This window comes from Durio zibethinus, chromosome 12, assembly GCF_047325235.1.
Source record: "Durio zibethinus cultivar Kanyao isolate XHJ-2024 chromosome 12, ASM4732523v1, whole genome shotgun sequence".
Lineage (NCBI taxonomy): Eukaryota > Viridiplantae > Streptophyta > Magnoliopsida > Malvales > Malvaceae > Durio > Durio zibethinus.
The window spans coordinates 25,340,662-25,356,386 of NC_143173.1; the positions used below are offsets into that span (position 1 = coordinate 25,340,662).

The 15,725-nt window shown below is 36.2% G+C and overlaps 3 protein-coding genes across 4 annotated transcripts; 2 read left to right on the top strand and 1 right to left on the bottom strand.

The window, feature by feature from the left end:
- Nucleotides 1-2,901: 2,901 nt before the first annotated feature.
- Nucleotides 2,902-8,036, top strand: LOC111296515 (interactor of constitutive active ROPs 2, chloroplastic-like). Its single transcript, XM_022890866.2, has 4 exons — nt 2,902-3,374; nt 4,732-4,833; nt 5,748-5,928; nt 6,129-8,036. Exons 2-4 carry the CDS (start codon nt 4,814-4,816, stop codon nt 7,785-7,787), a joined length of 1,860 nt encoding a protein of 619 aa, XP_022746601.2. The 5' UTR covers nt 2,902-3,374; nt 4,732-4,813; the 3' UTR covers nt 7,788-8,036.
- A 452-nt stretch (nt 8,037-8,488) lies between these two features.
- Nucleotides 8,489-10,027, top strand: LOC111295995 (small ribosomal subunit protein uS12). Its single transcript, XM_022889947.2, has 4 exons — nt 8,489-8,590; nt 9,130-9,285; nt 9,372-9,498; nt 9,594-10,027. Exons 1-4 carry the CDS (start codon nt 8,586-8,588, stop codon nt 9,732-9,734), a joined length of 429 nt encoding a protein of 142 aa, XP_022745682.1. The 5' UTR covers nt 8,489-8,585; the 3' UTR covers nt 9,735-10,027.
- Nucleotides 10,028-10,271: 244 nt separating this feature from the next.
- LOC111295994 (uncharacterized) lies at nt 10,272-15,004 on the bottom strand. 2 transcript variants are annotated; one of them, XM_089741440.1, is made up of 8 exons: nt 14,690-15,004; nt 13,979-14,173; nt 13,626-13,889; nt 13,145-13,179; nt 12,971-13,066; nt 12,524-12,674; nt 11,747-12,420; nt 10,272-11,498 (listed from the first exon to the last, which is right to left on the bottom strand). In XM_089741440.1, exons 1-8 carry the CDS (start codon nt 14,811-14,813, stop codon nt 10,563-10,565), a joined length of 2,475 nt encoding a protein of 824 aa, XP_089597566.1. In that variant the 5' UTR covers nt 14,814-15,004; the 3' UTR covers nt 10,272-10,562. The 2 variants fall into 2 exon arrangements, with proteins under 2 accessions (XP_089597566.1, XP_089597565.1); XM_089741439.1 differs by having other exon boundaries at nt 12,971-13,179; nt 14,690-14,976.
- Between the last annotated feature and the right edge of the window lie 721 nt (nt 15,005-15,725).

The following is a 15,725-nucleotide window of genomic DNA, read 5'->3' on the forward strand; positions in this document are numbered from 1 at the left end:
AGCTAGATCCGACCATTTTGCAAATTCCACGACATTCCCTATGGCAAATGCTTGAGAACTCATCATTTCCTAAAGAACAAGTGACAATGGCACCATGGAACCTTAGGAGTTCATTGCCATCGACAGCCAATCTCTCAATCCTCTCAGTCTCACCAGCAGAAATGTTTGTAGATATTGATTTCACTGTCTCCCTATTTTCTTCAAACTTGTTAAGAACATCTACATCATGATTGATCTTCAATATTTTCTCAATTTTGAGGCCTATTTGATTGTCCCACCCTGACCTGAATATGTTTCCACAACACCAAATGCTGGCTCTTGTTCGACAAGGTTTGAGACGAGATAGGAATCTCTGCCACTTCATGAATTGGCAAGATTAGGAGGGGATGTTATGTTCATGTTGAAAGAAACTGAATTTCTGGAAAGAGAAGATTTGGCTCGACAATCATTTTTGTTGGCAGTTTTTGATGGTTGTTTCTTTGATGAAGAAGTCTTTGATGAAGAAGTCTTTGATTTGGGTCTAAAACACTTAATTGTAGCATTGGGATGGCACACCAGAGCAGCCAAAGAAATTGCCATCAGGCATCTTTCAACCGTTTCCTTTTTCCCTTCTAATAACGCCATTTTTTTGCTTAGTCTACTCAAAGGCAAGCATCAAAGCTTTTTTCTTTTTTCTTTTTTCTGCACCCAAAAAATTCGCCTAAACTTTTAATGCATTCAATGCAGAATGCAAACTTATGTCAAATTCCATAAGAGATAAAATCGCTTAAAATTCGCTTGGCAGTTATAGTTTTACCATAACTGATATCTCCAAAGTCAGAACTGCAAAAGTGTTTGAACCTTAACTCTATCAAAATACAAACTCTCCCAAGTGACAAGACCCTCTAAAGTGTTTACTTGCCCTACTCCATTGGAAAGGTCTTCAACCAGCTGCATAATGGCTTCTCTCAATTAAAACTAAGGATAATTAACTAAAGAACCCGAAATATAATTCAATAGATTCATGCAATTATCCCGTAGCATTCAGCAAGTTTGTCCTATCTCTTTTATGATATGTATATATCAATCTTCAGTCATATCAATGAACGGTTCAATTTAAAAATTTTCAAACTGTGGATAGTCATCACACTATACAACAAATTAAAGAGAGGGACAACGTTGCTTTCACAATATTGAATGAATCATTTAACCTATAACACATGCACATTTGAATGTTCAAAATGTTTTGAAATTTTGCCGGTGGGATAGTTTTGTATTGATACGCCCCTGGATTATCTGCCAGGAAATGGGAATCTCTTTGGAGTCAGATCAGGTTTGCTTTAACTTCAGACTCTTTTGGATTCTATCTTCTGTCTGTGATAGTGATGTGCCTTCTGAAGAATCATACTATCATAGTCTTATTTGCTGTTCTGATTATTATGGTAGGGCATTATTATGGTAGGGCATGTTTGATTAATGTTTTCTCATTGAGGTTTGACCTATTATTCCTCGTTTCCTATCCTCGTTTAGCTTCTAACTTATGAAATCATTATCTTTAAAACTCTAGAATTATCAGGTTGAGGCCATTTATAGTTAGTATACACTTGGTTTTGGGATAAAAACACAAATATGTTGTAACCAAAAAAAAAACCATCAATCACGTGATCTGTTTATAGAACATTGAATTCTAATTTTAGTGATTAAATTCAAATCTTAACTACATCAAGTGTTAAAAAACAACCATCTGTAACAATCTGGCCAGTATTCTAGCATTCCTTTATAACCAGAAACTATAGTAGAATGCTATCACATGGCCTTTTTTTTTTTTGCACTTTTTCCGAGAATTTTAATCAAATCGCCCGGTTTCTCACCTTTTATTATAGTCTTTACTCTTTAAACCCATTTTGCGGTGAGAAAATGAGCATTTATTTGCCTGGAAGATGACTCTGGGAGGTAGGATTTTGCTATTCCTTTTTTGCCCTAGACCCTATTCATTCCTTGTAAACACTATTGATTATTATGTACGGTAGGATTGTTGAGAAGTTGCCTTCTGTAACAGCTTTTCCCTCTGAAAATATCAACCATACATTTGAAGAAGTAGATTGGCGATACAATGAATTGAAAAAACACCACAATGATATTGGCACTAACAAAATAGGAGAAAAAAAAGGAGGAGATGAACTTGAAGGGCCCAAGGCCACAACTTAACTTCTATGGGAAGTTAAGCTGACATTTTAATGACTTTCAGTGTTGCGGACAGAGAAAGCATGTGTTTTCAAATGTCATAGACTCATTGAAAAGTTTTACTATAATTGTGGATATTCTGCCACCATTATGTAAAAATTCACATCCAAGCAAGAAATTGTGATTAGTGATTGTTATCAAAACAGCTAAAAATTCCAAATACAGTCAATTCAATAAAAGGCTTTGCACATGTGAATGTATGGATGAAAGCATGAACAAGACCCACACTTATATATATGGCAGTTGCATTGGCTCATTAGGGTGTCTCATCACTGTCAATGCAAAGGAAAGTCCCAAAGGAAATTCTGGGATTTTCCAAGAGAGGAGGAAGTGAGTTAAATATATATATATATATATATATATATGATCCAGAATCTTACAAAAGACAGACATGTAAAAGATATAAGAAAAGAAAATGCCCATTTGTTACTGTAAGAGCTACATATGATGTGACTGAAAGGAAAGTTTTGGTTTAATAAATCACACGGTAAACTTGCAATAATGCTGTTTAGCTGCTTCCCTTTGCATGAAATGACTCACTTCCTTGACAAATTTATTTCAAAGACTGAACCAAGCGCCTCTCCAAAAAGATGAAAGAATGACTAAAGAACAGAAAGAAGAAAACTAATGCAAAGGTAATCAAATTATTATAAAGAATGATTTAACAAAACAGAAGGCAAAGTTGAAGAGGTAGGGGCAGAAGAAGGCAGATGCAGTGCAGACATGGACAAAACTTTAACCTTGCGAGAGAGAGGGAGCCTCAGCAACACGAGTGAGGAGCGTGAGAGAGCGCGTTGGAAAGGAGCGTGCTACTTTAATCAATCACAATCTCCTGTATAGGAAAACGTCCCAATAAGCTAGGGCCCTCTGCTGACTCTCTCCTCCACTGACATTTAACAAAACACTGAATGAAAGAAAGAGGAACACTTGGCCTTTGGGAAGTGAGCATTGAGACATAAGCTGTAGCAGCGGAACCTCAGCTCAAACAGAAGCTCCAACTTAACCCCGTTTTGTTTTTCCAAGCTTGGGTTGCTATGGTTCTTTGTTTCCAAGCCTTTCTTCTTTTTAACCTATAAAAATATCAACCCTCCTTCGGCTAAAACCCAACTCTGTTGTTTCTTTCTCCTATCTGTTAGGCATCTGTGTTTCAGGTTACATTTCATTTTTCAGCAATGTAGTTTTCTTGTTGTGTTTATTTTTCTTAGTTTGTTTTGATGCTCTTTTAGTTTTCTTTTAAAAAAAATTGAAATGAAGTTTGAGATTTTTTTTAATGTGTTTAAGAGTGAGTCAAGAGTCATCAATTTCTTTCTGGGTTTTGCTCTCTTGATGTCAGTAATGATGTCTCGTTTTGTGTTTCTTTTTTCCAAGAAAATCCCATTTTCTCTGTTGATTTTCTTCTCGGAAAAGAAAATGAGGCTTCACTTTTTGACTGCAATGCTTCTTTAGAGCTATCTCTCATTTCCTTTTTCCTTTAACCAAAAAAAAGAAGAGTCAAGTTTCCATCCTTTCTTTCTCTAATTTTTAGCTGCACAGTACTTAGAACTTAACTTGGTTTTCAACTGTGTTTTAAGCCTACTTTTCATTTAGAACTTTGATTTCAACAGCTTTCATCGACATAAGCTTAGGTGACTGAAGATTGAACAATGCCTAGCCAGTTTTTAGCTTTCTCTAAAAAGATAGATCTTTTCTGCCTGGTTTTCATATATATTTTTTAACTTCACTGTGATCATTCCTTGAAATCAAGTTTTCTTCAAGTTCTTTTCACTCTATATACTCCTACATTTTGCATTGTTCAGTTAAGTCTGTCTTCCATGTTTTTGTTTCTAAGTTAAACAAGCAAAGTTTGAAGAAAAAATAAGAGATTTTTCATGGAGTTATAGAGCTTTTTAGTCTTAAATTTGCAGTAGAAAATGGAAATATAGGAAAAGTAGCATTCTTTGATTGGATTGAGTACACTATTGCATGCGCACTGGCACATAATTTCATTAAGAACAGAATGATTCAGTTTTTGGTTCAAGAATGTTGCCTATCAACAATTTTGAATCATAATTTCAAATCAAGCAGGCAAGCAAAGGCAGCCCTACATGGGTTATTAACTTCATTCATTTCTTTCTGGTCCCTTGTGGTTTCAGTAATGTGTGTGTTTGTATGTGTTTTTGTTCATTGGTTTCAATAATGTGTTTCGTAGCATAGTAATCGGTAAAGGAGTGAAAAAAGATGGTATTTTTAATGATATTTAATGAAATCCTTTGATGGCAACTCTTTTTTTTCTTTCCTTTTCTTTCTTTTTAATTTTTGTCATTTGGTTCTGATCGGTGGTAGTGGAAGTAGTTTCTGCGGAGTTTCTTTGAAGGGATTGTATCTTTTGTTTGTTTCTTAGGTCTTGTGCATACGGCCAAGAGATTAAGCTCCTTTCATGAACTATTTGCTAGCTCCCTCTCTACATTTATGTTTCATATTCTCTCTCATGTTGCTTTTCGGCCCACGATCTCTCTGAACTATTTGCAGGTGGTGTGGGTCAGGTGGGGTTTGAAACAGAGGACATATAGCTTGCCCTTTTACCACTTCAACTCAAGGGAATATAAAAATCATGCAGATGCCAAAAGGAAGGTAAGACAGTCATGAGTTGATGTCTTTTATGGCATTTTAATCATTCTATCCCCCTTAATGTTTCTGCTAATTATGTTTTTCTAATGTTGAAGCTTTGCTAATCTCCAAAGTAGACTGTTTACTATTGTACTCATGTCCTTGAAGCTTTCATCAGGCTTGTTTCATGCCGCCCCCCCCCCACCACCGCTCTCCCATCCCCTCTCTATTTTTCTTCTTAATTTTTCCTTGGAAGGAAGAAATTCAAAAGTGTACTTAATCATTCATAGTTTCAAGTGTTTTGGCATAGTCGGTGGGTTGGACTTGGTAAAGTTCGGGGGAATAGACTTGATGAGTTAATGTTGATTATCAATGATTGTCTCCTACTTTTGTTAGATGTTAAACATTTATATGTTGTCTTGTATAAGACTGTGTGTCAAAAAATGCGTGAAAATTTTCATGTGAACTGCATTAAAAAATGCATGCCAATAGCCAATAGGGATCTGGATGAGTTTATTTATTTATTGTGGTGCATTTCTATGCACATCATTCTCAACCAGAAGCTGAGCTATTGTTGTCTCAGTATCTTGTTAAACCTTTTTTTATCCCCGGTCAAGAAACGAATATTCTGGAAAGTTGGAGGGAGCTTAGAATGATCCTAAAGAAGGTAGTTCAGAGTTGTTTTACCTGTGTTTGAAAAAATGCTACCACATCAGTTTCCTTGTGGTTGGTGGCTGCTTAATCTTGAAGTTATTGCTAGTCTATCAAGGGCTGATCCACCAAGTGCATTATGATTTAACCTATGGACAAGTTGTAAATGTAGTTACATACTCTTGAAAGAACCTATTATATATGATTTACCATTTTGTTTAGTCATAGGTATTAGAGTCATCAACTAGGAGCTTCATCGGTTTCCATTCCATTGAATTTTACTGTAGAACAAGCTCCTTAGAAGTGCCTCAGAGAAAATCTCCTGCAACACCTCGAACTGCTCATCAACTGAAGATACCAGGATCTGACTCAGACACAGTTTCCTCTCCAAATCCTGCAAGTAAAACACCCAAAGACAGAAGTCCTAAGGTTACTGAGCGTAAAGCATTGAGAAGCCCAGTATCTGAGGTATTTTTCTGTCACTTACACCTGAATTAGGCTATTTTTATGGTGAATACTGAGCGTAAAGGTTAAGTCCAGATGATGCAACAGTAATGAAGATATTCAGCACACTGTTTCGTTCCATTATTACAGGATATTTTTCTGTTTACTTATCTACTTAGTTTCTCCCACTTACATAATGTCCACTTTTGTCATGAGAGCTCTAGAAGAAGCGGCCAAGCCGAGTGACTGAACTGGAAGCACAGCTCACTCAACTTCAAGATGATCTAAAAAAGACAAGGGACCAACTGACTGCATCTGACTCATGGAAAAGGCAAGCCATGCAAGAGGCTGAGGAGGCCAAGAAGCAGCTATCAGCAATGTCAGTCAAGCTTGAAGAATCTGAACAGCAGTTGCTGGAAATTTCTGCCTCTGAGGATGAACGTGTTCAAGAACTCCGTAAAATTTCACAAGATCGAGATAGAGCATGGCAGTCTGAACTTGAGGCAGTCCAGAAGCAGCACTCAATGGATTCTGCCGCCTTGGCTTCTGCTATGAATGAAATTCAAAAGCTTAAAGTTCAGCTGGAAAAGGCATATGAATCTGAAGCTATTCAAACTAAGGATACTGAATCTGCACTTACTGAGATTCAAAACTTGAGAATTGAACTGACTGAAACTCTCTCTTTGGTTGAAAAACTAAAGTCTGAGCTCACTGATTGCAGAGAATCTGAATCTCAGGCTCTTGAAGTTGTTAGCAAAACCCAAATGCAACTGGAAGCAGCAAATAACACCATAGAAATACTCCGTTCTGATGCAACCAAAGGAACAGAAGCTTACAGCATATTTTCATTGGAGTTGGAGCAGTCAAAAGCTAGATTTATGTCACTGGAGGGACTTGTGAGCAAGCTCCAGGCAGAACCGGCTGGTAATAGCAGCAAAAGATTTAAGGATCCCGAAGATGATAAACTACCACAGGAGAATGGAGAAAATGAGGAAATACAGCAGCTCAAAACGGAGCTGAATTTTGCAAAACTTGAAGTGGGTCAATTGAGATCAGCATTGGATGCAGCTGAGATCAGGTACCAAGAAGAATATATTCAGAGCACATTGCAAATTAGAAGTGCTTATGAACAAGTGGAATGCATAAGAATGCAGTCATACCAAAGAGAGGTGGAACTGGAGGCAGAAGTAAAGAGAACTACAGCTGATGTTGAAGAACTGAGAGCAAACTTAATGGATAAGGAGACTAAACTGCAGAGTATTTCAGAGGAAAATAAAGGGCTGAATTTGAAGATTGAGAAAAACCATTCTAATGAAAGAGAATCTGAACTTGCAGTGGAGTTGAAGAAGTTAGAGGCAGATTTGACAGAACTGAAAGCAAGTTTGACAGCAAAGGAAACAGAGTTGCAGAGTGTAAATGAGCAAAATGAAATGTTCAAAATGGAAATTAAGAAGAAGGAAATGGAGAATAATAAAGTTAGTGATGAATCTGTTGCATTGTTAGAAGCAGCAAGGGCTGCAGAGCGAGAGGCTCTGATGAAACTTGACTATTTCACTGAGGAAGCAGATAAGAGTAGCAGAAGAGCAGCATGCTTGACTGAACAGCTTGATGCAGCACAAGCAGCAAGTACCGAAAAGGAGACTGAATTAAGGAGACTAAAGGTGCAGTCAGATCAGTGGAGAAAGGCAGCTGAGGCAGCTGCTTCCATGCTTTCTACTGGGAACAATGGGAAACATGCAGACAGGTCCATATCTCTTGACCGCAACTATAACCGCACAATGGGTTCACCCAACTTGGAAGACATGGATGATGATTCACCCAAGAAGAAAAATAGCAACATGTTGAAAAAGATAGGTGTGTTATGGAAGAAAGGCCAGAAGTAGATCAAATGCATGCCAGCTTACATATATTCGTGCTATAAATACTTGATGGTTTGGATATTTTCAGTTTATGGAAAGTTCTCTTAATTTTGGTCTTAACATGTCTGGTCAGGGTTTTTTCCAACTGAGTTTCAGAGTTATGGAAAACTGTTAAAAGGCTAAACCGCCATTAACAAAACCATTGTACATGCCAAAACATGGGCGATTTGTAAAATTCTGCTTCACCTAATATATCTGGTGAATTTGGATCAATCGAACAACAATTTGCATTTGAAACAATAACAAGTTTATGAATGTGAACAGGTAATTCAAAAACAGATAGGCATTATTTACAATCACAAATTATTACTCATAATAAAGGAAAATACAATAACATCATCTTGGTTGATTTTTTTTTACCAAGTGGCCATACATTATAGTCAAAACTCGTGGTCTCATGTGATGCTACTTCAAGATTTCGGGGTAATTTTTATATATGACATCAAGATTTCATGATAATTTTTATATATTCTCGAATCTATAGAACTGTTTGCTGTATTAATGGGATTTGGCCCATATTTAGCTGCTAGACAATGGGTCCAAAACGCTTTACTATTACTGTTTAATACTTTTTATTGGGTCCAAACCTCAGCCCAGTCATGTATGAAGTTATAATGTTCTCTCTCTCTAAATAGATATATATATATATATGCACCATCATCGCTAGGGTTAACAGCTTTCAGGATTTAAGCTCGGCGGCTGCTGCTTCCTCCAGATCTCTCAGAACCTTCCTTTAAGTTGAAACAGCCTCTCTCAGACAACATGGGGTGTGTTTCTTGCTCTTAATTCTAGCTCAAATTGATAACTTTTCTCTATTTCTTAGCTTGTCTTATGTTCCTTTTTTTTTAGTGTTTAAGCTGCTCTTGCTTATTCAATGAAAGGAATGGTTTTTTGTGAGAAGTGTTGGTTTTTAAATGTGGGTTTTGGATCTTTAAGTCTTTTGTTAATTCTGTTCTTTGTTTAGGGTGATAGGTAATAGGAAGGAAAAAAGAGAAATTTTTATTGCTTTGAGTGTATTGCTCCCGCATTTGATTGAAGCTCAAAGTTTTAAGTGCTGAAATGAAATATAGATTTGGATTTATGATTTCTTGTCTGAGAAGTGATATTAGCTCAAGATTTAGGCTAATTTCAGAAGAAAAGTACACATACAAGAGGCTTGTTGGAAATTATATAGTATTTTGCTTTCACCTCAAGTGATATTGTCTCCATTTTCGAACCTTTATTAGACTATGAAAAGATTATAGTTTCAGGTGTAGAATTTTATCTTTGAGGAGTTAATTTATGACATTAAGGGTATTTCTTTCAGGAAGACACGTGGAATGGGAGCTGGACGCAAGCTGAGGACCCACCGAAGGAGGCAGAGGTGGGCTGATAAGGCATACAAGAAATCCAACCTTGGAAATGAATGGAAGAAGCCATTTGCTGGTTCTTCCCATGCCAAAGGCATTGTCCTTGAGAAGATGTAAGACTAGATCCTCTTTACTTGGTGCTCCTATTTTCATTAAACTCTAATTCAATAAGTGTACTGATGGCTTTGAAACATGCCAGAGGCATTGAGGCTAAGCAACCAAACTCTGCTATCAGAAAGTGTGCTAGAGTTCAATTGATCAAGAATGGAAAGAAGATTGCTGCATTCGTTCCAAATGATGGTTGCTTAAACTACATTGAAGAGAATGTGAGTAGCTCTCAAATGATATCATATAACTTTAATTGTTTAAAGCATATTAAGTATCTCGCTGCATCTCTTGTGATGATAACATATTGCTGCAGGATGAGGTGTTGATTGCTGGATTTGGACGAAAGGGTCATGCCGTCGGTGATATTCCTGGTGTTAGATTCAAGGTCGTGAAGGTTTCTGGTGTGTCACTCTTAGCACTCTTCAAAGAGAAGAAGGAGAAGCCTAGATCATAAGTTTGCCAGGGGAAGGATGTCTCTTATGGCCTTTTTATACTTCTACTTAAAACTGAGCATTTTTTTGCTTGGTAGCTTTTTTGGACAACATTTGGTTATCTTCGGGTTGTTGCATTGAATTTGTGGTGTCATCCTGATCAAAACTGTTCTCTCTTTGTTTCTTTGTTGCCGTTCCAAACTGTTCTCTCTTCCATAGTCTATGATTTCAAGTATTTACTATTTAGAACTGGTTATGTTTTTCTAGACATAACATACTAAAGAATCTGTTAATACCCAGACTTTCAATGTGTCAATTTGTCCGGTTATCCTTTTTGTATTTTAGTCTTCCAATTGAATAGGAACCTGGAACACGCCAGGAACTCGCACTGAGCAAGAAATTATGGAGGAACTAAAATTCTGCCATGATCCTATGATTCATTAGGCAACAACTCCTTAAAATATAAGCTAGCTATTGGATGAAACGGATTATCTATCAAATGCAGCTTTGGGGAACTGGGCGGCTGAGATTTGCATGCATAATTTGTTTCGCACAAAAGCTATGTTCAAGTATGAAAACCGGGTATAAATTTTGTTTGTGGTACATTTTCATGATGGGGGCACAAAATCTATATTCATGGGACCAAAAGTTTTTCTTGTAATGCTTGCTCTCATCGCATAAACAAACATGTTTGGACACAAATTGTATCATGAACCAAGGCAAATCCAATCTACGACTTCACGTTCAGCCCTGAAAATCTATGAGACAAGTTCCATGCCCAGTGAGAAAAGTTGGGAGAGGCCATACCAAGGTACCCAAAAAAATCTGAAACTAGACTTTTTGAACTTGTCTTAGCCGTTCTTTGGTAAGATGCACTCTGGAATCGGCAATCTGGTTGGCTTGTCTACCGCCACTGCTGATCCGGATAAAACCTCAAGTGGTGCATCACTATTGTAAAAGGAATCCATGACTGAGAAAGGTATCCTTGAGCCGGAAGTCACTGCAGAAGGAAAGGTAGCAGCGGGATTTGACAAACTGTTCTCAAACTCCTTGTGCTCATAAGCAAGATGAGAATCAACAATGGGTTCTTTCCGAGTGTCTGAATTTATATCCACTTCCACAGTGTCACCGTTTCTGACTAAACCAGCAACTTGGTCTACAACAGGAGCTTCTTCGTTCTTGTTGGTGTTATAACGGAGAAGTGTATCAGTCTTCAGGTATGGGTGACTGTATGTCTCATTTTCAGCAGTTTCTTTTGACCCGATCATGTTTTGATCATTAGACTTGGGAGCTAAATCATCAGTAGTTTCAGGTACTCCATCAAGAGGAACGATCTTGGTATCCTTTATGTGAGCACCACCTTCGCCTCCCAGGCCCACTACTTGCTTCGGAAAAACTGGGCCTACAATTTTTTCTGCAGAACGAATGCCCTGAGCCTTTGAGTAACTTTCTCTACCAGTTCTAGGAGAGGATTTATTCTGAAGTTTTGCAGCTATGCCAGGGTTGCTTTTGGGGTTTCTTGAAGCACTTAATACCTTTGTTGCAGCATTTGGAGATCTTTGAATAGATAAGGAAGATCTAGATTTTACAGTGGAGGAAGTTTGCTTAACATCAACCTTGGGGCTCTGGATTGCAGTAAGAGTTGTAACAGGTTGAAGCTTTCCAATCTTCACCTTGTTTGAGCTACCACTTGGACTAGTCTTTTTTGCTCCAATTTTAGGCAAGCCACTAGGTACACCGGGATGAGAGAGCATACTCCCATTTGGAGTGCATCCAGATGATCTTACCTGCATTCATCACAATTTCACACAAGTTATACTACTTGACAAACAAAGCAAACTAGAGCTAAAATGAATACAAAGAGGGTGGTTCTGTTCCTTTAGATTTCATAAAAGAATAGTCTTAGACAAGTTGTATCCTCTTTTCTGCAGAAGATTGTGGCATGGAAATTTCTGTCTGCTTATTCTTGAAAACGGTTTTAGCCAATAACACTTCCCATCTGGTACAGAGCCATTTTTAAGAAATAAGAACTAACCCCATCAAAAAAGCCAATTTTTGGTGATGGCATTCGAAGGCCGGAGGGTTTCATCGAAGCTGAATGAAGAAGCCCACTAATACCAGCTGAAACTTTGTTTACACTTTCATCAAGTGAGCCAGTAACCTCAGCACCATCTCCAAGTGAGCACTGACCAGTAGGATGGTTCTGAGAATCCAAAACTTGGCGGGCATCACAATTTGTAGTGAGCCCCTTGAGAGAGTTAGTACCAAGGCTAGCTCTTACAATATTAGGCCTTTGATTAGTAGCAGAGGTAGATGATGAAGATTCTGAGGACCACTCACTAATAGAGCTAGTAGGAGATATACTGGAAGAGAGCTTGGTAGAAGACTTTAAAAAAGTTGAGAGCTTTGAACGTCCTGCTTGACTTTTACCTTTTGGTGCAATTTTGGATGTGGTGGTGATAGTGTAACCAGAGGAAGAAGGGTTAACTAATCTGTAGTCATTTTTTTGTTTAATCATATTCAAGGAAGATTTATTAATACTGTCAGATGAAACACTGGCCAAACTTTCAAGCGAGGAACAAGAAGTTGTCTGCTCAGTTTTGCTAGAGGCTGGGGAGTGGGAAGAAGATTTGGAAGATAGTATAGGCCTAAGCACAATATTTCTTGAACCACCCAAAGCAGAAGTCTTTGATACTGTGGTCCCTCTACCTACAACCATTAAATTAAATGGAGAGTGAATTAAACAGAAAACATGAGCAAGAAAACTTCTATTTTGATGAAGCTAATCTAAACAAATAGTAGTTTGAATTACCAGTCACACTTTTTGCATCCTTTTCCATTTTGACATTCTTAGCACCCAAGGAAACCCTTTTGGTTGGTGATGTTGAGATGGGACCAACTCTTCTTAGTCCCTTTGGTGGCTTATGAAGAGATGAAGTTGGTTCTCCACTTCTAGCAACAGACTGTACAATCCAGTGTTTGAAACAAAAAACAAAATCAGAGTTTGCAGTGGTAGTAAATAGCAGTTATGTGGTTGCATATTCAACAGTTGCAACAATTTAATGTTTACAGACTTACAGCATAGTTTTCTATGAATCTCTATAACAACACAAGCCAGTTCATTTAACCTAATGATTTAGATTTGGAAGTTTAAAACTTCCTTACAACACTCTAGATTGTTTAATAGTATCTCTACCTCAAATAGAAAAAGTGATACAACTTGCAATTACTCATTTGCATGATACATCAGAATACAAACCTGTGAAGTTTGTGGTCGGACAGAAACCTGCTTCAATGTTTTCCCAGAGTCTTTCACACCAATGTTTGGCTTCTTTGGAGCAGATTTCTGCTTCACCTGAAATAACAAAAATGTCATGGAGAAACACAACAAAGGGACAAGTAATGAACAATGGCAGCCATTTATTGAATGTACCTTATTTTCAGTAGTAAATTCTAACTTCTTTGAAGCTGGAAATAAAAAAAGAAAACAGGGCACTATCAGTTTGAGAATATTTGTGCAATGAACACACATGCTTAGCATGTAAAATTAAACCCTAATATTATGTAATATTATTTAGAAAGAAGACAGAAAAAAGCCTAAGCATATGAACAAAGGAATTTAGAATAGGCATTTTAGGCAATTAGGTAATTAAAAAGAAATTTGGTCTGGACCAAGAATAAGAACTAATGTAAAATAATGAATATTCATTTTGACCTATGCTCATTTGAATAAGTATCATATATCTTCCCATCCAGGGATAGGTAGAATATAAGTTCTGTTGACCTAATGATTTCATTTCCCTCAAAAGGATGAAAGGAAATCCTTTGAAGTTGCATTTGTGGCATCAAAGCAAAACCATCGGGTGCATCAGCATAAAACAATGCACAGTCAAAGAGAAACATACTATACTTACGTGACAATGTTCGAGAATCTGCTGTCAATTCCTTTTTGCCACTAGAATTTGCAGCATTCGACACTTTGTTAGATTTCTGGATAGAAGCTCTTAAATCCTCAAATAAATCAGCCTCAATACCTTCCAACGTCAAAGTTTCACTATCTAACGTTGTCAAAGAATCACAAGATTTGTTCACATCCTCTTGAATCCCAGGCAATGCTTGTATTTCACCTTTCTCATTGCCTCCCAGAATGCTAGACAACTCCTCCAGATTGAGAAAGCCTATAAAACAGAATGCAGAACATATCAAAACAGGAAATTTAGAACCATAACATGCTAATTAAGCGTAAGTAAAATCGACAAATTTGTACCTGCACTAGTAAAGAAAGCACTATCCCATGCCAAACTTTTGCGTAAATTATATTTCCCATTTTTTCTTGTATTGTCGTGTTCAAAAGAATCTGGCGGTTCCTCCAACTTTCCAGATTCTTCAAAGGAGCCTAATGAGATTTCTACACTGTGGGGATCCATAGCAAACCTAACAGTTTTGGTCTCACTCCGCTTCTCTGTACAATACACAAAATCCAATTTGTCAGGAGACAAAAAGAAGCCCTAAATTATCTAATATTAATGGAAAAAAATACAAAAAGGAATCCATTTTTAGTTAGTGAAAAAGCAGCTAATGCTAATGAGAAATTGCTTTCAGAAAAGCAAAAGAAACCCATTATTGATTAGAAAATTTTGAAGCTTTACTGGAAGCAATTTGTATTAAAAAAAAAAACCTAGAAATAAATTAAAAAAAAACCTGTGATTTTTTGGGAGCTAATTATTGGTAATAAACCAATTAATTCCATTAATAAATCGAACAAAAAACATTTCACCATCATTTTGAAACAGGATTATTAGACAAATAAAAAAAAAGTACTTTTCCAACGAAATATAGATGGCAATAATCAACAAACCCTAAACAGCTTTACATTAGAAGAATATATAAATCAATTAAATCCAATTTTTGGAAAAAACCAGAAATATTAGCAATTTTTTTCTTATATCAAATGCAAAATCAAGAGGAAGTGAGAAACCTGAGGATTTAGGGTTTATAGGATCGCAGATAGGAGAATTGATGAGGCAATCGTCTTCGGACGAAACGTCGATGAGGCTTAGCCCTTTGATATCGAAATCGCTTTGCATCTCAGAATCACCCATTTCTAAACCAGATCGAATAAAAAATGAGGCGATTAAAATTGAAATTATTTCATTTAATTGAATAAAGATCGAGAATTGAAGGCGAGACGAGTGAAAAGAGAAAAAGAGAGGAGAAGTTGATTTTTTTGAATTTGGGAGAAGAGGCGGTTCAAAATAAGAATTAATTAAATAGAGCAAATAAAAAGAATTAGCAAATTAAAAAGAACGGGAGCGTTTGATGTATATAGCACTTACACCGAGGTGTAGCTACGAATTCCTTGAGACGTTGTGGGACCGGTACATGTGTGCTGTGATCAGGTGATTGGACGTTGGATTTTCCGTTTTGTTTTTATCTTTTTTGGGAAAATTACACGGACTTTTATCACTCTTGGCCATCAGCCAAAGGTTGTGGATATTTTAATATTGCCGTAAAAGATACGCTTGAGAGAAAAAAGAAAAAATATTGAAAAATTATTTAAAATTGTAATACTTTCTTCAATTTAAATCTATTTTTTTATTTAATTCGGATAAATTTAAATATTAAATATATATATTAAATTTGAATTCAATTTTAAATCAGAATGTAAAAAATTTAAAAAAATTAAATCAAATCAAATTATATATTTTTATTAATTTTTATATTTTTTAAATTTTTATAAAATAAAAATAATTATTTTATTATATAAATTTATTAAAATATATTAAAATTTTATTAAAATAATATATAAAAAATTAAATTTTAAAAATCAATAAACCATATTTAACCAAACTAATAAATGAATCAAATCGATTTTAAAAAAAATCGATTCAAATTCAAAATAAATTTTAAAAATTTATAATATTATACATTATTAAAAAAAAATCAAACCAATTCAATCCTACATCACCCCTAAAGAATTGAATAAAGTGCCCAGATTGTTTGTTTCCTTTTTC